This window comes from Sipha flava, unplaced genomic scaffold, assembly GCF_003268045.1.
Source record: "Sipha flava isolate LNK unplaced genomic scaffold, YSA_version1 23_pilon_pilon, whole genome shotgun sequence".
Classification (NCBI taxonomy): domain Eukaryota; kingdom Metazoa; phylum Arthropoda; class Insecta; order Hemiptera; family Aphididae; genus Sipha; species Sipha flava.
The window spans coordinates 449,384-473,998 of NW_020272884.1; the positions used below are offsets into that span (position 1 = coordinate 449,384).

The 24,615-nt window shown below is 28.6% G+C and overlaps 1 protein-coding gene across 3 annotated transcripts in view; it reads left to right on the forward strand.

Moving 5' to 3' along the window:
• The window catches only part of LOC112684025 (receptor-type tyrosine-protein phosphatase N2), a 70,813-nt gene that overhangs the window by 15,826 nt on the left and 30,372 nt on the right, over window positions 1-24,615 (forward strand). For 2 of the 3 annotated variants that reach the window (XM_025555323.1, XM_025555324.1), the window contains exons 2-3: window positions 9,710-9,818; window positions 11,503-11,532. In XM_025555323.1, the coding sequence (XP_025411108.1) occupies window positions 9,740-9,818; window positions 11,503-11,532 (109 nt within the window). In that variant the 5' untranslated portion in view covers window positions 9,710-9,739. The remainder of the gene's footprint in view (window positions 1-9,709; window positions 9,819-11,502; window positions 11,533-24,615) is intronic. The other variant, XM_025555325.1, reaches the window with a different exon arrangement.

Sequence of the window (24,615 nt, forward strand, 5' to 3'; positions counted from 1 at the left end):
CATTAATTGTGATCACTTAAAATGCCAAATGTTAATTTTTTTTTTTTTTTATGCCCTGAGGCTTTATTATTAAAACGACCCAAAGATCTTTATAAATATTTTTGATAACTATACATATTTTACATACTAGTTATAAATTATATATATATGGTATATATATATATATATTATACGTTGATGGAGTCACTTCCAATGAAGTGCCTCCTGTCTTAATCTAAAACCTTATGGTTAAAGTCATATGGTTTCAGACGCTTAAGATATCTGATATCCTTAGAATTATCTAATAGTTGAAAGGCCAATGGATTGACATGGTGATCTAATCTCGTCTCTTGTTTGCGAACAAACCTTTGAATTTCGTCTGCTATTGTAGGCAGCATCATATCACGGTAAAATGTTAATGAAAAATATATAGATTATTATCAAATATATGACAGATCCCAGATTTTGGCCGAAGCCAGGCTCGAACTACGTTTTTTCTTTTAACGCGTGGCGTTACTCAAGGGACGCAGTCAAAGACGGGTATTGATTGCTCGACCCAGGCAGATGAACGCTGCTCCCCCCCCCCGGACTGCCGACTTCCGTACCTAAAATCCCCGTAGGGTACCCCGGGCGGACGGTCCTCACCCGGTAACTTTCCAACGATTCCGTAAACCCCGTCGAATCCAACCGCAGTTCGCGAGTAGACTAAATGTGGCGGTTACCGCGTAGGAAACACGGTGACCTGGGCTGACCAAGCTTCCCGACGTACCAATCGCAGACTTACCGTTCGTCATTGGTAGGACATAAACCCCCGTCGGGACGTTACCCTGGCCGCTACCGACTTAATATAGGACTAAGTGACTGACACCATCACGACTCGATCATTCACCCGTATCGCAGTTGGCACTGGGATGAGGCGACGTTTGACCGAGACTGACGTGAGACGTGCGGGTCACCACCTGGGGGACGAAAAACGAACCCTCCAAACGACGGGTCGGTAGCTCGCCAACGGACCAGCCATCGCTCCGTGAGGCTCCGAACACGGGATTTCGGGGTTTCGGGGTAAATTTTGGACGTAACCTGGCTCCGCGGCTCGAAGCACGAGTCACATTTTACGCGAACGGCCCGCATTGGTGGAAGTCGCCACCCTGAATCGTTCATGCGCTCAAGTTCGCTGTTCAGACAGGCGTATTCTAAAATTATTTAGCCTGTCTCTCCCACGACAAGTGAATATTTAAATACTGCTATCCACAACCTACGGACTCGATCTAGTTTTGAGAACCAGAGTCTCGAAATCCCGTCCCGTTGCCAGAACTTGGTTTCACTACATAATAATATATAATAGATCTAATATATGATAATATGAATGTGTACTTCGGTCTAAATTTAGAATAATTTGTTTATACATTACAATATGATCTTACTCTTAGTTTTTGTTTTATTTCATCAATATATGCATACATCAAAAAATGTATTATCATCATTTGCAGCATTTACCAATTAATATTATCATGTTATCACTTTTTAAGGACTCAACTCTAACAACTTCTTAGAAAAAAATGTAAACATTTTTTGTACTGCTTATTTAGTGTAACTGATTTCTTTTTTCTTAACAAAATTTCAATAAATAAATAAACGTTTCGATCTTCTCGCGTCAAACAGTCATCATTCACCCAAATGCAAAATATTGAACATGTACTATATATTTCTACTGGTACGGTATTCTATTTATATGCGTTTAGTGGTCACGTAATTCTCAAACGTTTAATAATATATACAATTTTACATACCGAACACGAAGCGCATTATTTACCCAAAGTAATACCGGCGAAGAGTTGTACCACATCGGCTATTTCAATTTTATTTCAACGCTAAAATTGTATTTCCGTTATGCCATCTTTTAAGTATTTATACTTTGAATATATATTATACCGCGCACTTTCATCGACTGCGGCTGTACAACCCTCGAGATCGGGTGGTGTATAATGTATAAATATATGTATGTATACGTATTATATTTAACGTGCGCGTGGAGTGTAAAAGGTCAGCCAAATCGAATAACCGGGTCCTCTACGTAAAATGTGCCGCGTTCTGCCGGGAATAAAGTCAAACATAATGTTTAGCGTAAACGTTCATGTAGTACACGATAAATACTAAGTACCACTTTAATGTGTGTGCAACGTATACCTACATATAATAAGTTAACACCGACGTAGGTAAACTCATGCACATAATAAAATAAATATACATATATGATCGAATAACACATTATAAAAGCGTAACTCGAGTTCATTTTTAGTAAGAAATAATCCTAAGGCAAATGCGTAAAAATGTTGTCATGGTATAGAGTCTTTCGCATAAAAAAATAATTTCTCACCTCATCAATTACAGTATTCCGTTACGTTCGTACTATATTTTAATAACAAAGAATACACATAAGTAACACAAACAGTTATAAAAAGAAGAATTTGTGGACGTTAAACTCAAAACATTGAGTTGATAGCTCCCTCCCTCATACTAGCCCATTCAAAATATTCTAAAAAATAACTAAAATCATATTTAATCGAATAGTTATTGTAGTCGTCAAGAAAATATGCATACGTTCTGAATGATACACATGATTCGTTATTCATAGACACCTACGTAATACGAAGTAATAAATAGGACATTTTAAAGCGGATATTGTTTATCCTAATAATTACGTTATTTGTCGTCACGCTATACATAATGTTTAAATCATATAAAAATGTTAATAGTTTTATTTTCACCTCGCACACTTTGTTAGTATTGCTTCGTTATCCCTGAACCCCTAGTACGTTATTTTTAACTGAATTTCGAATTCATGGTTCAAAATTATTATTACAATTTCTTATTAATTTCTTATGAAAATAAAAATAAAAATAAATAATGAACGACATTTTCATTTCGAGTTGATGCTGCGGACAAAGTTCGTTTTTATACTAATTTTCATCGGAATTATAATTGTAATAATAATAATAGTTATCTTATTAATTTCTTATTGCGGAATTCTACACACCGCAGTGCATACACGCACAATTAAATAATTCAAAGACGGGCTACCGCGGGATCAAGCAGAATGATCCGTCTGGTCCCTTCGGATCTGCGGGATCTAACAACTACTATCCATCGTATATATTAAGCCTGTTGCGTACGTGTATAATATATTATTATGGTTTAAACCACACGTTCTATTATCGCATGCGAATAACATTTATAGCTTACAGGCCTTGGCATTTCCGGACACTTAATTTGGCTAGTATACAGAATACAATACTGTCTGTCACGATAATAAAACGCGAAATTATGCAAATAATCAGAATACAGCGATAAAATGTATTACAATATAAACATTTGTGTGTAATAGCAAGTATTTTGTTTTCACTCAACGAACGTTTAGAAAATATACCGAACAAACGGCGATGTCGACGTTTCGGAAAATTGGATTTTCCCGAGTTATATCACGTTTTATTCAGTGACCACATAATATGATCTGCAGCTTATCATATTATATGATATATATTATAATATTTATACGGGCCAATAATATTATGCACGATCATATAGTGTCATCGTCCGCGTATTATCAGTGGTTTTAAAAATAGATGCCGTGATATAACCTGGATCGTTGGTAAAAAGAATAAATGATAACAAAAAAAAATGAAATGTCTTGAAAAATTATTAAAAAGGCTGAATCAACGCATACCTTGAAAATAACGAAAAAAGCACAAAAAATGCTACAAGAAATTCGCGAAGAGCGGTGGGTCATGTTTAAAAAAAAGTTTCAAAACCACTGGTAGATAATTATACATTCAGTGGCCACCCGCATACGATTGTACCTAGAAGTTCTACATAGGTTAGTTCTAGGCTAGAACTAATCTATACCTTTACAGGGGCTCGTTTTGGCATTATCATTAAACGGATAACACTCCACCGCCGGCAAATATTTGTTGTACGTTAAACAAAAAATGTTCGTCGAATACAGGAGTTAATAGCTTTACCATTATATGTAGTATTATTCCACGTTTAGCGAATAAACATCATCATCATATTATAGGGTTGCAGTAGAATTCTTATAGTTTCTAAATTAAAATTCTGTTAATATCCACTCGTAATATTTGTTGTTAACATGACAGAACGTTGTTTAACTTAACAGTCATGTTAGTCTTCGTTTTAAAAAGCCCACGAGACGGTTATAAACCTTACTATTAATCATTTTATAAAATTAGAGTTAAATGTCGATTGCCACGACCATTGACTTCTGTCTACTTTTTGTACATCGTTCGTAACATCCCTCAACATATGGAATTATTTTCGAATTTATTTTCATTATTTAGTTTAACCAATTCAGTTTCTTTCTGTGTGGTACCATTATGTTTCAGTGGTACGCAGGTATATGGCTACGGCCAGTGCCACATAATATTATTCCTAAAATCGAGACCGGTGTAAAAGACCTGATCACTGGACGTATTAACCACGCGCACGAACCCAATATACACAATTATAATTGCTAGTTCTTGCTATACGGGTGGCCCAAACTACAAAACGAAATTATGTTTAGGTTCCATCATGAGCGTAAAAACCAGAAGTGTATAACGTGTGTGTTGTTGGCCATACAATACTTTTGTGGGCTCACCAGGTGTAAATTAATTTTCATCACGGCTTCATTTCGTGACAGAGTAATTCGTTGGGTATTTTAATTAAAATTACGTCTTGAAAAATAACATTGTACTTCACTTTTATACGGGTATAAGTATTTAGTATTTACACACATGAAATTATTTTTACTTAACAATTTATGCAAACTTAATTTTGTGTCCAATGAAATTATTTAATTGCAATGAATTGTAAACGATGTATAATTTTAGATTCGTAGGAAGTTTTAGTATAATCACTAATTTTTCTTTTCAAGGTATTTTTTTTTCGCAAACAATTATTTTTCTACTTCTGAAAATTGAAGGCTACATTTTTTAATTTTAATAAAAAACATGTTTGGATGACTTATCTTTTATGGTAAAAAATGTCTTGAAGGTAATATTTTCGTTTTTCAATCATTTTCTCGTTTTAAATTAATATTAAAAATAATTAATTTCAATGTGATTTGGTATTTACTCGTATTATATTATATTCATATTTTTGTCTTTTTATTTTAATCTTTTAATTGTTTATATGGGCAAAACAATAAACAAATATAATAGAAAGAATTTTGTTTTTGTTATTTTCATTTAATAATTTTGGTTATTATTACTACTATTAGTATTCTCGATTTGATAGTAATATAATATGTGTAATATGTGTACTTAGTTACCGCAACTATTTTTACTATGCATTTTTTGAAGGTTCACATTGTAGAAACTAGATCCTTCAACCGTATCTATGTTTGAAATATATTTTATTATTGGACAAAAATTAGTTATACTATAAGAAATTCTATAACTTTATTATAACTAAAATTATTTCCAGATATCAAATTTGTTTAACTTTACTTTTTTTAATTTAACTTAAAACCGTATCCTTCTTCTAGATTTTCATTATTTTGATAGAGAACACCTAAAAGTCAATTGTTTATTTACTGGGTTTTCAGCTAATCTTGACGAGGTGGCCATTTAGACACAGAAAACATACATAAGAAATATCTTTGATTACTGTCTCGGATAACAAAATTATACTAATGTCTTCACTGTAGAAAAATGCACACATTTTTTGATGATTCAAAAATCATTTTTTATTTTACCAATATTTCTGAATAGTTATAAAATAAAAAAAAATACTTACTTTTCTTTGAGTAAGATTAAAATCCTCTTAAGAAATAGAACAATTTAACCGCAGAATAACTGCAGGTTACATGCTCAAACATACCTACGCATATTATAATACAGTGAACATGTATTAGGTTAAGGTTATCGCAATATGAAAATATATTTATACACCCTTCTTTAATATATTCAGGGGCCTTTTGAATTTTGAATTTAAAGGTACATTTATAAAAATGTATTTATCACAAAGCTAGGATATTAACAGCTAAATTTATTTATTCATATGAAATTACAATGAATGATAGTATCTAATATAAAATTTCCCTACAGTTACAGATTAAATTATTATTACATCTAGTGTAGATAAATATGTTTAAGTTTAAACGAAACAAAACAATTATCACAATAAATATCACTTTAAATTAAATTCGATATATTCAGAGATTCCAACCAAGTTATTGCCTCAGGGGTTATTTTGATGAAATCTTCCAAATCACATCTTCTTAGTTGGCAGTCCCATGTTACATTTACTTTATACTGTATACGTAATATATATATATATATATATTTTTTAACTGCTAGATCCACATGCATATACTTCAATAAATGCATTGTGTTGTTTTTCTTTGATAATCTACATTAGAAAAATGAATACGGAATTTAATCAAATTACATAGTATTGTTGGACACAAGGGCGCCCATATGGGAGGGAGACAAGGGAGGGATATGTCCCCCCCTGGAAAATGTTAAAAATCTTGGAAAATTGTTTACTATGATCAGAAAATATTTATTTAAATAGAATTTAAAAATTTAATTTAATATATGAAAATCTATAATTTGTTTATGAAAAATCTTATTTTTAAATTTATTTAGTTTGGAAAATCAGGTTATCAGCTATAAATAACAATACACTCTTTCGTTTCTATTCTATGGATAATTATCAATTCTTAAAATATTGTGTATTTTCAGAAATACGGTATGTATGTGTGTGTGTGTACACAACCATAATATTTATAAATTAATATTTTAATAAATATAACTAATGTTTTAAGTGTCCAATTTATATTATTAATTAAATAAAAATTTCAATAAATTACTTTTATGGTAAATTGGTTAAATAATTATTATTTTATAGTCTTCCAGTTTGATATATAATGTAATAGTATAGTGTAAAATTGTAAACTCTTTCCTATATCGTGGGTCATTCCTATTTATGAATAGATTGATAAATTAAAATGTTGTCCCTCCCCCCCCTTTGAGAATTTTCCTATGGGCGCCCTTGGTTGGACAATAGTATTGGTGTCTAGCTATCGTTCTTCGCGAGAGAATGGTCGAATTTATCACATGTAATATATTAAGTTGAAAATGTATTCCTTGAATAATTCTACTCACTATATATAGATTTTAAATGTCATATTAAAAAAAATAAATATTCATACTTTAATAAATCTGTCATAACCAGTTGCTTCTAATAAAACTATTTTTATGGGTCCAGCTTAGTACTTATTTTCCACCTCAGCAGTAGCCATACCGATAAGTAAAATACACGGCTCGTACCGATAATTATTTAAACATGATCCGTACAAATCAAAACCCACGTTCAATCTAAACAGACCTTTGGCGGATACGCGATGACTTAATTATCAGTTATCGTATCATATCTCATAGAATCAGCACTGTATGCGTGGGGAGAAGAGGATGAAAGATTGATCCGGCAAACTCAAATTTCCGTCCGTAAAGAAAACGTATCAATTCCAATTTGCACTCGAGTCGAATGATCATTTGTTTTAGCACTGTCCGTTTTCTTGCAATAGATCCAAACGCTAAATTACTACACACCCAAACACATATATATTGGTAGTGCGTTTATGCGCCGGAAACTAATCCGATGTCGAAAAGTATTCGCAAATTTACGTTGTCATTGACCGATTACGCATTCTCCGATTCCTTTTTAATATTCATATACCGTACAGACCAGTCAAGCTCTCTCACTCACTCTCTCTCTTTTTATGTTAAAATTATAAGAGCTTTCGTATACAAATATCGAAATAGATTTTTTTTTTTCAAAGACATTTACTCAAAAAATGAAGATCACTCAATAGAATAAAACATTTAAAAGGTATGTTGTATAGTAGGCGATGTAACGTAACTAATAAATATATTTATCAAATGAGCAGCATAATTCTTATGGATTCGATATAAAATATTGTAAATCAAATTTATACACCTAATTTTTGGACAATAACGTTGAACAATGATGATCCGAATGACGGATAGTGACACACACGATGTACTTTATATTTTTTGGATTTTAAGTTACTCACGTCAAGTTTGTTATTTATCAACTGCTGTACTACGCATCGTGATTGACCGTCAACGTCTTGATCTGTATCTGCCACTGTCGTAAGATAATATATTCGATATTCGACCTGGTTTGAATAAAAAACGAAGAAATATTTTATAAAGGAACCGTAACAGTATATTTGTTTGTATAAAAATACCCTGTCCAGCAACATTGCAGTGCAAGCGTATGATGTCGTAATATATGTATAGGTCCATATATATTATTCGGATTTACAACGACATTTACTTCACGATATAGGATACTATTCTTTCTGTAGAAGAAAAAACTTAACAACTGATCAGCAAACTCCTTTTGGATTTAACATACCATATATTAATATAAACGCGTTAGTGTATACTGCTGAACCCTGTTCCCCGTTTTTTTTTTATCATAAGACTCTATTAGATATAAATAAAAGTTAATTTTCATTTTTAAAAACTTAAAGAAACATCGGTATTATAAAAAAAATAATAATTGTATTCGTGGATGAATACAGAAGTGGATACCGGGCCTGTGTTTTCGATTCTGCGTGAAAAAAAAAACCGGTAGCGAACGTACTAGAGGCAGTAAAATACGAATTATTTGTACAGATTGATTTGGGGTATAGATATTATATATAAATATTTATTACTTTCATTAGTTCAATGACGAACTATTTCGCTGGGTAAACGATTTGTAACTTAAAATTATAAAGGCGATTTATGTTATCTTAGTAAATTTTAAATATAGAAAATATGCATAAAATGATTCAATTATTTTTTTATTGTTTTATTTTCTTTTAACCACACTTGTGTTTAGAATAACGTAAACAATGAAATTCAAGATTTTTAATTATATCTGAAAAGACTTTTATGAGTTTTATATAAAGCTTCTAGCTGTTTTTTAAAAATAAAAAAATTAATTTTTATGATTCGCTAAAAAATAAAATAAAATAAAAAATCAATTGTGCCGTAATTTAAATGTTTAGTTTATACAAACAACTGAGTCAACTTTTCTGATTTTGTAATGTTTTATGTATATTTAATATGAATATTATATTTTTAGGTTCGCTATGTATAGGTATATAATTAAACTACAAAATTACTTATTTTATGAACAAAAATAATTTCTAAATGTAAAAACCTCGATTTCTCTGCGGTTTTATTAATTTTTTGGAAAACGACCAAGAAAATTTAAAAACGACTCGCCCAAAATATTTACTTAGTCCAATTTCCGATTATTTAATGACATACAGTAAGACAATTTTGGAGTTGTTTAACTATGTTTGCCTCAGTTCTACAGCTAATAAATACATTTAAATTGTTAACAAAGTGAATTAGGTAAACATATATTATGCTAGGGAATAATATACAGTAGCGATTTAATTTAAAAAAAAACTGCAAAATAAGCTCTCGTTATGTTGACAAACTCGTTTACGACCCGTCACGTTGTTTAAATTATGTAAATAAAATTGAAACACACACATACGCACACATACTATGCTGCTAAATGATTATAAAAAATCGAAATATTTTTCATTAATATAATTTTGCTAAAAAAATAAAACAATACTTTATAAATAATTACTACATAACTATATTATATATACTGAATTGTTTTTTTTATGTTTCAGCCATTTAGATGCTGAACAATTAAACTGATCATGATTGGCCCTTTACTAAAAGTGGCCTTCATCACTATATTCGTGATATGCAGTATTCATTGCGAAAGACACAGTATAGGTAAGTAATTATTTTCTTTACTTAAACTTGAAGTGTAACTAGATAGCTACAGTTATTTTTTCGGAATGATTTGATAGTTTATTATGTTTTCTATAACGCGTTATAAATAATTTGCATACATACATGAATAAAAAATCGGCCAAATACAGGTTTAGACTGAGATCTACTAAGAGTTTGGTCCATAATTTCAACCGCAGTGTTTTAAGTTATCGCTTTTGAAAAATTATTCTGAACGAAGTTCCATTAAATATATACGAGTAATTAGATTTAAAATAATTAGGTATTGTACTGATCCACCAAATTATTGTAAGTGGTCGGAAAAACGATCGTTGGTCTAGATATTCTGACCGTTTCAACATTAAGGTTCAGGAACACTTAATATTTAATTTTCGAAATTCCTTGAAGCCCAAAAGCCTTTAACAATTTTAATTAAAAACTAACATACATTTTATTGGGTTTTTTCTTTTTTTTTCTGGTTTTAAAATATTGTTTTAACCACTAAGAAAATTGTTTGTCAAAAAAAACATTGAAAATTGAAACTCATATAAAAAAAAAGAAAATATACCTTTAATTTATATTTGCTCATAAATAAAAATTAAAAAAAAAAAAAATTGTAAAAAAAACATTATATATTCTTCTTCGCTTCGCTCAGAATTTAAAATATGAAAGATAACACATTTTTCTCATTTCGGTTATCAAACATTATTTACTTTTGAATATACTATAGTTATAATGTTACCTTCGTTGATCTTATGTCAACAACCTACAGTCTTGTCACCTACATCACTATCGTTAATAAAAATTATTTCAACGAAAACAATTATGTTTCACCTTGTACGTGTGCGAATAACGCTCAAATCGTTCGATTTTAAATCATAGAACGATTATCGCAATTCATAAATGTAACGTGTTTCAACAATGTGTTATTAATTTCCTAAACTGTTGGTTAACGGGTCGTATATATATTGTTATATATTCAAATACATTTGAACTAAAACTATTACGACGCGTTTGTTTGAAGTGTAAGCCTTTGAACTAGTACTGACAGTGGGTGCATAAAACGTCACAATTAATACCATTCACTGTTGTACTCGATTAAACAGATCAAATTCCACTGATAGTATTCGGTTCGCAAACAATACTTATTTTATTCATTTCTTGTACCGTTTCGATTCCAATCGTACGAATAAAACGCATAATATATTCAATCCACGCGAACCCTACATGTACTTATTCCTGCTACATCACATTCATCGTATTATATCCCACTATATCGATCGTATCGATCGACACTTGTTCCTTGTACAGCTTACATGTTTGTGCGTTATACTTGTACGGAGTTGCATCATGGGTTCCACTATTTTACACGAATAAACATATCCGTAAAATACATAACGCGACGTAAATATACATGCAAATTTACAATTTCACAAATTTACACGCAAACGTGTACATAACCTAAACGGTTATATAGGCACACGTTCCAAATTGATTATTTTCGAAAACAATTTATAATATTAAGCTCATGAAACCTTCCACCACCGTTATCTTTAACCCTGAGACCGATTTTATGTGTGATAAATGGTTTTCCTCCCTGCTGGTTAGTTGATATTTCACGACTTCGCTTTTGTATTTACTGTGCTTTTTAATTTAATTTTAATGCTATCATAAAACTGACAATTAGGATGGACATCGGATTGGAAGAAGAAAACAGGTAAATTGTTTTAACGAATCCGTGATAGTAAATTATATTTTATATTAGTAGCGGCTCCCAACAGTTTATGGAAGGAAATTGCCTAAAAAGCATGTTGCACTACATATTACCTTTATACATTATTATGCGTATTCAATAATAACAATATAGACCGGGATTGTTGACTTAATCATGCAAATAGAACCGACAAAAGTTTAACTTTCAGCAGCATTTTCCAACATTATTATTAGGTTTTAACTTACTTATCAGCATCGCGTTGGACAATTTGATTATTTCAACAACCGTTTTAAAGTTTTTACATGACCTGTAATGACCGATTTAATGATCGACATAATTTTATAACGACCTCCAACAAACACCATGAGAAATACATTTTAAAGGATAAGTTTTCATAGTGTAATAAAATTACGTATGTACCAAATATAAAAATTGCTACCGCATTCGTTATAAATAAGATTTAGGAACAGTCTGATCACATAGCGGACGAACAAATACCGTGGCCGACAAAATCACACCAAAAATACAAAGGTATTTCTGCTGCTTGTATAATTTTTGACCGATTAAATGTATGAGCGCTATGAGGGGTCATAAAATATTAAATTGGTTTAAAACTAGTTAACTCTAGTTTGGTAACCAAATTACAAGAGGCTGACATTAAAATAATTAGGCCGTCTTAGGCCATAATTTAGGTTCAATCAACGAACCGCCTCATTTTCAATGCAAAAATAAAATAAAAAAATTAAAATACCATAGGTCCAAATGGTTATAAAATATAAACTATAATAGTATTAATAAACAATAATGTGTAAAACTATAGTTTAATCTAGATACATGCAATTATATTTATTCGATGTTGCAGAACAATATTTATTCACGGTTTTATTGCGTAATGTGTTTATTTACAAACACAATAATAACAACAATATTAGTTAATAAAAACTACAATAGTATACTAAAAATTACAAAAAATAAAAGTACTTATAACTATTAAAAATCCACTACATCAACCGTTGTTTTTCAAGGGTCCAAATCCTGTGCTTTCTTCGTGTGATCTCAACGAAAAAAATATCTACCAGTTTTTCTATAATTATAAGCTGGATTCATGAATTTGTTTTGTAAATACTCAATTTTAGTAGGTTTAAGTAGAATTATAGATCTTAGTGATGAAAAAATATAACAGAATCGATGATTGCAGAAACGTCACTGGTCACATATTTTATGAAATCGAGATATTAGTAAAAACGTATACTAATTATGTGTTTCTATACGTCGAGTGTAAAAACGTCTTTATTGATACTTTTTTCATTAGATAAATTAATAATAATAATCAGTATTTTTGCACGCTTAGAAAAATTTAAACACTTAGATATTAGATACATAATTTTACTAATTAATGGATTTTATTGAATACTTTGAATTCTAATCCATCAACTAGTTTCATCTCTTTGAGACGATATCCTGTTAATCCCAGATATTTTTTGGTTCACCAAATTGTTATGGATATTTTCTCGAGAAGCTGTTTTAAATTAATCTTGTACATTTTTATAATAAATAGCACTCTCTTTCAAATAATAAGCTTTGTTTCATTAGGTTCTGATTATCTTCTATACATCTCATAAGAAACTCAGAATCCATATTTCAAATGTTCAAACTGGTTAGTAAATATTATTTTTTAACTAATTTAAACTTTAGACCTTAATTTATTCTGTTAAAATGAATTTTGATTCTAAGCTATTCTTTATACTCACAACTATTATGTAAATTTAACTAAAATCAATAAAGTTATTTTAATTATGGATAGAATTGAGTAACAGTTTAGGTATTATTGTTTTATTAAACAGGATCATTCGACAGTTTAAATAACTTTCGTTTTGTTTATTATTTTTAATTTTTTTTTTCTTTTATAATAAATACTTAGGTCTTGCGTTACAACAAAATTGTATTAAAAAAATTTTTTGATATTTAAAAATCAAATTTAAAAACTTTAAATTTTATTCTACAGTGTGAAAAAAAATTTAAAATAGCTATTTTGGAAATAGAATTTTTTGAAAAAATATGGTTTTAAAATAACTTGTTAAAGTTTACCTATTGATTTATTATGCATTTTTAAAGTTTTTGAAAATGTTAATTTAATAATTAAAATTATTGTACAATTATTGTACGTTAAATCAAGATAGAATTGATTCTTATGATTAATTTGTAATTTAAATCATATACTTACGTGATTTAAAATTTTAAATTTAATCAAAACATAACAAAACGTACCATTAGTATCATTATTATTAAAGTAGATAGCTAAGAAGGTTATTATTCGATTAAATATTTCATTTAATATTTATAATTGTAATAAATTCTATAGTATACATTTTATATTGGTTTCCTTCGATAATAATCATGTAAATCCGTGTTTCCAACCTAGGGGTAGTGAAATATTATTTACGAGTGCGCAAAAATAATAAACAATTGGTTATTCAAATAAAAATGTAATATTTTAATTATCAATCTGATTATTGCGAATCTATATTAAATAAAATAACATGTGACAAAATTTTATATCACGATATATATATATATATATATATATATTGGATTAATAACTATAAACGATTGTGTTTACCGATTTTAATTTCATTTTCATTTAATATCAGGTTATATTTACATTTGTGAATTTATATTTAATTTTATTTATTTAGTATTAGGTTATATTTAAATTTCAATAAATTTAATCAAAAATGTAGCACCTATTTAATAATATTTAATATAAAACCTAATATGGAAACTATAAATATAACATCAAAAATTCAAGCACATTAAAACGAGAAAATTGCTATTTATCACGAGAGTATCTCGATGGACTGCTTAAATTATAGGACGGTCATGAATGTTTAGGTCGTTATTTTTTTTTATGATAGTAAAAAAATAATACAAACATTAGTATAATATATGATTTAATTGAATAATTAAACTATACATTTAAAAAAGATGTAGTCAAATGGTAGAATTAGAGTACGGTCATTTCCAAGATGTTTTGTATAAGCACACGTAATCGCATAACAAGTCGATAACCCGGATAAAATAAAAATTCTTTATTATTACGATTGAAGCAATGATTGAGAAAAAAATAAAATAAAATAAAATAATTTATGTAATATAGTGTATTATTCTAATATTTCATATACTCTTGTATCTTTAATTTTTTGCTCCTAAAATTCTAGCTTCTTGAACTCCTTTCTTCAAACCAAAAATATGCATGTGATTATTGAATAATGAATAGAACATTATTAAATAATGCAATGTTATCTTTTTTTTTTGTAGTTACATTGTTTTATTTATTTTTTTTACATTAACTTTCATTAAAATTAGAAGGTATATAATTATTTGCCAAAATTATTGTAATTGTTCTTTAAATTTCGTCATACTCAAGCAAACAATAATAAAAAGAAAATAATAATTATATTTTGTTATATTTTGTATTAAAAAAATATAATTTTGAATCAATTGTTTTTTTCTTTTAATAAAATAGTATTCAATATTAATAATTTTTATATTTATTTTTTATTTTTTATTATGTTATTAAATCATAAAAATTACCAGTTTTGTTTAACTTTAGAATATGTTGATTGTGATGATTGATTCCTTTCAAGAAACTTTTTAAGGTATAATCGAGAAGTTCTCAATGTGCTTTTACAATATTCATATCAGAATTCTCCAGTGTACTGTAAATAGTAGGAATATTTTAAAAAATATAAAAAACATAATGAACATAGGAAAATAGTATAATAACCCACTATATCCTTATAGTTTATGCATTAATGAATTTAAATTATTTGAAACATATATTGCGTATTTATAGATTTTTGTTCCTTTTACATGTATATAATACATTTATATATTAAATAAAACATTTTTTTTTCTCAATTTCTAAACTTGTGGTCCTATTAGATAAAACACATATAAATAATGTTATAAAACCGGTCCTTTTAAATATAACATAACAATACACCAATATGTTAAAATAATAAATAGTCGGAAAGTGTATACAGAAAATTCAAGTAATTTTTTGCTTATATAGTTGTGTACATTTTTTTATAATTTATTAATATAATTTGGTTTTCTATTTTGAGTACATTTATCTGACTTTAAATTATAAGATTTTAATTAAAAAATACCTTAAATACATATTATTAAATTACCAACATTCATGTGTGAAAAAATTAATCCTATTTTAACATATTACACATACTTGTCCTACTACATTTAATAATACATAACATTTATATAATATAATTATAATATTGTTAAAAAAAATTGTATTTTAATTTAACTATTATAATTAAAACATAATAAATTATGAACGTGTAAATAATACATAAATAATATTCCATTTGTTCTTTTTTCAATATTTGATACATATCTTATATTTATCACTGATACACCATACAAATAAATTTCTAAAATACGTTTTATTAATACTTTCTTCTCTAGATATTGTATTGATATTTATATATAAGCATATTATTAATAATTATTGTACTTATATTAATTTATGTAATTTAATGAAAATTCCATAATGATTTGTTTCTTACCACTTTTATGTTTGAAAGTCCACTAGTAATAAGCAATTTATCAATGTTTTTCAAAAAATCATTTCTTATATTTTCCATTTTTTCAATAAATGATTAAAAATAATCTGATTTCCAGTATAACATAATAATAACATTTTTTATCAAATTGGTTGAACATTTTTTTCAAATTGCACTGTAAACTATTTGAATGACACATCATAAGTTATATAAATAGGTTTTCTCTGCAGCTTTATAATTTCACATACAAATAATTGACGAGTGTACCAAAAAACTTAAAATGTAACAAAATTGTGATCTAAGTGATTTGATTGATTTTAAAAATACTAATAAACTTTAAAGTAAAAAACACACCCGTATAAACTTATAATTTCTTTCGATTATGAATTAGCAAATTTAAACTTTTAACGTTATCTGGTTATATTGATTATTCATAGATTACGTAAGTACCTATGGTAATTACTTAGAATTATAATGATTAATATCAATTTATAATTTATGGCAGTAAGATAATCGCAACAAATGATTAGAGAAATTTTGGAATAAATTAAATTTCGTTCAACCATTATACAATATTATGGATTATAATAATTTGATACAAAATAATAATGTAAAATTGTTCATAAAATTTAAAATTATAGAAAATTAGAGGATCCTATATTACATTTTTAAACACCAATATTTTTTTAAAATCCGGTTTACAAAATGGCTATTTTGGATTTTTTTTCAAACTGTAGAATACAATTTAAATTTTCATATTTAAGTTCTAAAAATCATAAAAAATCTTTTAATGTAAATTAAAAATAATAAACATAACAAAAGTTATTGAATTTGTCAAATCATTCTGGAACATCCTGTATATTATTCCCAAATACTTACATTTTTTAAAAAGTAATAATTTTATTATTCTTTAATTAAACGAATTTTTTTTTAGTAAAAAAAAATTTAATACAACCAATTAATTGTTCAGTTTTTTTTATTTTGAATTTGTAAATATCCTTAAAATATTTATAGTAAATGATAGTAACAGTGGTAGCATTTAGTTCTACCAAAGTAATTAAAACAAAATTGGTCGAATGAACAGAAAAAAAAATTATTTAGTTAAATCCTTATTAATTATTATATGAGTATTAATCATATCAACTTTAATTTAAGTTTTGATATTATTAATTGTAAAAAAAAACTCAAATTTCAAGGTCTAATTTTTATACTTGGCTAATTAAAAGTAATTCTACGATGCCTAGTTAAATTTTATATATTTTACAAAGGAAAGAAGAACAATTACATTCGTTTTTGGAAAGAAACGCACAGTCGGACGAATAAAAAGCAGTAATAACTTGCAATTTGAACAAACTATTTCATTATTTAAATTTAATATTAAATTTACATTAAGATTTCACGAAAATCTGAAATATTTGCAATGAATATTACTTATATATATATTAATTCGTATTGATTATTTTTTAATTTCGTAGTGCAGGTAGGTTAGTAAATAGTGCTGTCGCAATAAAACTTGAATGTACCAATTACTTAAATTTTCATATAATATATAATAAAATTATATTCGCATCAGTGCATAGGGTTGTTTAAGATAACAGCAATACATTTTCCTAGTCCTTATCCACTCCATTAGCATTAAGCATTAACGACACTTTGGGTATCGTGATTTTGAACGAAATAATCGTCGAGATTCAATTCTTTTAAGTGAAAAATATATTGTTTTTGTAAGAAATAACCATAAGACTTCGAACAACATTGATTAAAAATAATTCGATTATCCACGCCTAGTATAAAGAATGTACATAAAGCTCTAAAAGCTAAAAGCCTTAAAATGGAAAGTATTATATATAAAGTAGGATACATGCATACCTAAATACGTTGGATATAATTTAAGATTGAAATACGTTTTATACGGACGGTAGTATAACATTCCGTGCCACCGAAGACGAAACGTGTAATATTATACAAAATAAATTCACGTGACGAAAACATGTAAAATGCGTTTTGCTTTCCCCAGAGATTTTTCCGCCATCTGTTTGCATACGTACACGTGTGTATGTGTGTGTGCATATGTGAGTGTCTGTGTATGCATAATATACAAAATATTATAATCACAAGAATTTTTTATTTCCATTGTTTACGTTACTGCTTTACGATAAACTCGTACACAAACATTAAGGTATTACCCGAGCTTTGATCTCGTATATTTACCATCCGGACGTTCACAATCTGTGTACACAGTGCCCAGGTACACGGACTCGATGTTCCTAGAACGGTGAAAATCCCATTAGTCCGTATTATATGTAGGTGTATATACTCGCTTTGATGCACTTGCGGTGGATGGCGAAATGTACAGCGAAATCTCGATTCGAACACAGTGTAAATGAAGACTCTAAGATACGTGAAGATAAGTTTTCCGAAACATCGTTAATTGCGCCCAGTACTGAACAAGCGGGTACAGTGGACAAACGCGCACATATTTAAAGGAAAAACACATATACAACATATTATTACACACAAACAACACAACACATACACGCCGAGTCCTTTGATCAGTAGGGATCATTGAAATATAAACTCATTGTTAACAGTCGACTTGTGTATAGATGCTAGGAATACAAGGACACTTCACGTGTTATAATTAAAATAAAATTAAAACATTTCTGTTGTAGGATGTTTGACTTGCATAAAGAACACGTCGACACGATGCCTTACGCTTTTCGATGATGTTGTCTGGAATAGAATGGTATCGTATGCGTCGACTGGTTATCGCTGTTTTATACACGTGTTTGGTCTAAAAACTAATCGTTAGATGATAGTGGTATCGCTATCAGATTGCACAAAATCCGAGATTTTGGATGAAAAAATTGCGTATAACTTCGACCAAGTATTCGGCGTTTAGGTTGAAAATTCGTTGTTATAGAGGTTCGAATCCTTCCTAAATAGGCAAAAAACTGCATTCGCGTAAATTAAAGAATTATTTTATCTCTCGTATCATCTTCATAGGCTCGTAAGTATTTTCATCAGAAAATGGAAATTAAAAGACCATTCGATCAACCATCGCATGAGAGAGTTGGCATTTATGTCAGCGAGCGTGTTACGCTTAATGGGCCTGAGTATTTTTATCGCAAACTCGACACTACATATATAATATTTACAGCCAAATAATGTTTTTCTTTTTTTATGAGATTATAAGCTACGAACAGCTAATATAGATCAGGAATACAATGATCCTATTTATATCCGAATGGACTTCTGTGTACACATTCGTGTAGGAGTACAAATTTGCGTATAATGTAATTTACAATTACCTTCATACGTCCAAGCGTATCTATAATATGTGTGTGTATAAGTGAATGTTTGTGTGCTTTATCATGCCTTTTCCAATTTAATTTTAACCGTGAGAACACGATTGCGTGGGCATCATATTCCTCGACGGCGGTGTGTCGACCGGGTGGAGCCGTTGCGTAAAACCTCCCTCGATCAATATACCGCGTATACCACCGACGCCGCCGCCACCACCACCACCACCATAGTCATATCCACCGCCTACCAGGACAGCATCACCGCACCATACCCCATCATCTAAATAGGTCGGCGGGTGAGGGTGACTGTCTATAGTCTGTTGAGGGAGTGTCGTAGTTTACCCTTCTCCGCTCACCGGAATAGCTGACCACCGTTTGCCAAGCCGTCTAAAATAAATGGATTTGTTTTCGTGCCGAAGAAGAACACGAAGAAAAAGAAACGTATCGTACACTGCTGGGATTGAGGAAAACTCAAAACAAATTACTCGAAGGTATACCGTGTTAGCTACCCCTACAATAAGTTTCGAGTCACTCGATTTCACGTAATCGAAAGATATCCGGCGCCGATTGAGACACTCACCCTCTATGAAATAGTGATATAATTTCTGACAGGAGCATTTTCAAGGAGGACGAATGAGACAGTCACCCCTCTCCTCATGGTTTTTATTTCATTTCAAATTTTTGATATTTATTATTTATATCTAACTAGAAAAATACATAAAAGTAAATACATGTATAAAGTTCACCACCCCTTCCTATAAAAGGATCTATGGGATGCAATAGACACTTAGAGACACCACTGTTTTCTGGAAGTTATCTCCCATGGCCACATTCTTTCGAAGAGTCCATGAGACAGCATAGTTTATGAACGATAAGCAATGTCCATCAAGCGATTTTAATCCAAAAACAAGAAGTAATTGAAATTTAGAAATGTTGACTGAATACATCATATATATTTACAAGACATATTAAACATAATATTTTTGTGAAAATAGATGTATGTTTATTTCTAATATTTTGAGATCTTCGAATTATCATGATAAATCTCTATATTCGATCATGTTTATAATTTACACTGTTGGGAACAAAAGTTATACAAGTTTCTTCTGATGGGACGTTAAAATGTTTGTTGCCGAGAGATTCCCGCTGTGGGAATGTGACTGTAAAGATAAATTTGACTGCGTAATTAAAATATTCGATTGATGAAATACGCGTAATACATTTTTAAACTAAAGTAACTGAAATTACTGTGAAACCATTATAGCGAATTCTATTGTATTTTTTAAACGTTAAGACTATTGTACCGTATATTATAATAAAAATTCGCCAAAAGGCAATGTTGTATTATTTATGAATGCCGAATTATTAGATAGGGGATGAAGCGAGCATTATTTTATATTTTCGACCTTAGACGCTGAAATCTTAATACTTTACGTCCCTGTGATACGCGTCCGGAGAAATAGTTGTACAAATTATACTAAGCACATTCACGCACTCGAATACAACGTCATGGTGGATTTCCTAAAAAAAAAAAAAAAGGTAACGCTGTATTGTTATTTTTCAAAGAAATGCCAATTTCGCCGTTATAATATATATATAGTGGCACAACTAGTGGTGGGGATTGGAGGTTGTGACCCCCCGAATTTTTCTGTGGTTTTTACAAATTCTACGTAGGAAAAAAAATTATTTATCTTAAAGACGCTTAATGGCTGATTGATAATAAATATGAATACTATTCGTATTATAATTAATAACAATGATAACATAACAATATGGAACGTTTTTTAATGATCCATTCAACTTTAAAACATCAATAACCTTATCACTACGATTTCTCGATAGTCAATTGTATAATACTTTTTTTTGTGGTATCACAATATGAAATCGAAATTTGTAATTTAAATATTTTACTCATAAACCTAACTAAATCTTACTTCCTTATTCCTACCAAACATCTGTAGAAAATGCTTATTTTTTCTAAATTTACAACCCCCATCGAAAACCAATTCTGGTTGCGCCACTGTATATATATATAAGTATACGCACGTTAGACTAAGACACAATTTCGAAAATATAACTTAAATTTAATCACATTAACGCAAATTATGTGTGTCTATAATTGAGTAACACGAAAGTTTTCTATAAAATGTTTGTTCCTTATAAACTCTGTATGCTGGTTTGAAAATTACACCGCAGGGACAATACAATTTCGAACTTTACTTTTTTTTACAATAAATCGAATGAGACGCTCGTTTCCGTCGTTATTGGTTTATCATCGATAAAACGGCATAATTATGCGCACTGTTGTAGCTTTGAGTACATCTGTGTGTGTACTCTGAAAATATTATATACCTGCTGTATACATGTTTATGAAACGTTAAAGTAAACATAGCTATACTAGTTCAACTCTTTGTTTTGTTAAAACTTCAAATGTAATACCCATAAATAACAATAATTATACTCGTATATAATGAGTACAGTTTTCAAGTGTTATGTTTAGTAACATTATTTTCATATATTTTAATACCTACAAATTCTAAGGCCTAACAAAAATGCAATTTCAGTAATATTGTTCAAGTACCTTGGTCGAAAAATTCTTAAGTTTACCAACTAGTTGGTAAACATTTCCAACGCTACACTTATTGTTCTGATACCTACATATCTAACAGATCATGGATTACAATATTAAAAAATAATAAAATAAAAAATGAATGCAATATATTTTAAGATATTTGAATTGGGAGGATATTTAATCTTTTTTTCAAAGCAACTGAATAATATTATAATCATAAACCAATCATAATTACTATTTTTTATAATAAAAAAATTCCTTTATAATACAACATAAGAAAAGTGATATTTTAATAGTAACATTATAATAATTTTTTTATACAAATTTGAATGGATTTAAACATGTTTGTGTATGGTTTAAATAAGAAAAATATATTAAACAACTATAATTGTTATTATATTTAGCACATTTAAATTATATGTCAAGAGTTCAAAAAAATTGATTAAACCCAAATGCTTATCAGTTTCATACTATTAACGCTGATTAAACCGTTCAAATCGAGAATATTTTTGTGTCGTAAACGAAACTATTGATACATTTATAAAACTATTAAGTATTTAATAATAATTACATGTACTATAAAGATTTAAAGTGAACTGAATACCTATCAATACCTATCAATATTTCATTTTTTTTTTTTTTTTTTTTTTTGAATTATTGGCGATAACGTATTGGGTGGAATATTGAATTTTTTTTTTTTTTTTGTCAATCTTTTCAATTAAAGATATTAAGCAAACTTTATCCGCAATTGTTAGGAAATTTAATTTTCACTTATTATTTTTCATTTGTAAGAACTGTACTAGGTAGGTTTGCATATGATCACTATTCTAAATGTACTGCACATGTATTTTCTGTTTTTACCGTAACAAAAATTTTGTTTGTTATACATTTTGAGCACTGAGGATGTAAAAAAAAAACGATTTAAATAAACAAATACATTTTTTTATCCATTCATCGATATTGAAACGCTATTGAATGTGATTGTAGTTTCAAGGAGGTTTCAGTACAATTTGAGATAACGAAAAATTCGTGATTGTGATGTTCGACATAAAAAGAATGTTCTGTACAATGACATTAAATAGAAATCCTTTTTTTTTATTTTTTTTGGTTAGGTTATTTTATATTTAGCATCAAGAAACCATTTATTTTACATTATAGATTCGTGAAAACGAAGGGTCTTGCACTCCAACAGAGCTTTAGTGAGATGATGTGACTTTTTTTAAGTAGCATGTCATCTATTGGGTAAAAAATGATCTCAAGGAAATAATTATATGCAGATAAAGAAATAAGTATTTACATAAAAGCTCAATTTATAAGCAATAATAATAGTATTCTATTTGTGTTAATTTTATAGCTCGAGTAATGAATAACTAATCGCTGTCAAAATTTCGACGATAAAAATCCTTCTTCAACAACTTTTTTAAAAACATAAAATTTAATTATAATCCCGAATTTTTTAAAATGAAGTATTTTAATCATAAATAAATTGAAAAATAAAAGTTCAAATAGACCGCAATGTTAACGTCATAAAATTACATGTGAAATACCTTTGCAAAAATATTAAGACTTTCTGGACTTTTTAGAATTTGTTAGACTTTACTTATTGTAAGTGACAGGAAATGGAATGACCAAAATTTCACAGTTACATTACATATTGTAAACTTGAAATCTTGTTTAATTTCATTCAATCGTATTATAATTTTTACTATAATTATACTTAAAGATAATAAGATTGCATCAGTTGTATAGTATCCTGACCGAAATATCAATTTCCAGATAAAAAAAATAATTAGTTAATTGGCAGTAAAGATTTTATACAAAGTAAGACAGGTTAACTTTTTACAATACGATATCTTAAAAGTAAATGAACATTGGAAGACATATAATATATAAATATAATGTATAAATATACCTACATTATTTTTTATAAAACTATAATCATAAAAGTGAATAATATAAATCTGTATGCTAATAACTAGTTTTTTTTATATATATATTTTATTCGTACCAAATGCACTTATTACTTATGAATGTTAAAATACTTTAGTAATATTATATTTTTCCAATAATATTATTCAAAATATTATTTATTTTGGCTGTGCAAACACAGTTACGAATAAAAACAAATGTGACAATTTGCTAACATTTGTTTTTTTTTTCTTTTTCAAATATATGGACCCTATACATAAACCGTAGAATGTTTCTTTTGATATTTTTTTTATTTACTCATATTTCAATTGCCTACTATACTGTATTTTAGAAATACGTTGGAAAACATTTTCCTACTTCCCCTACAGTAATATTGAATGCAAGCTCTTATATTGCTATTTGTTCAAGTAATGAAGAAAAACTTACGGGCAAATTGAATCGTCTCGATGGGCTTAATCGATTAAACGTTTTACAAGTTAATAGCAATACATTGTCAACGGATTGTATCGCAAATCACATAAATCATACTAAGTAATGACACACGCTTCGATCGAATAGCTTGTACAAATGGTTCAATGTATAGTAGCGCACTCCCCTCTAATTCCCACTGCATCCGACCTCTAATCATTAGTTAATTTAATATTTTTCAAACATCGTTTCAATATTAATGTAATATTATATTTTACGTTGACAG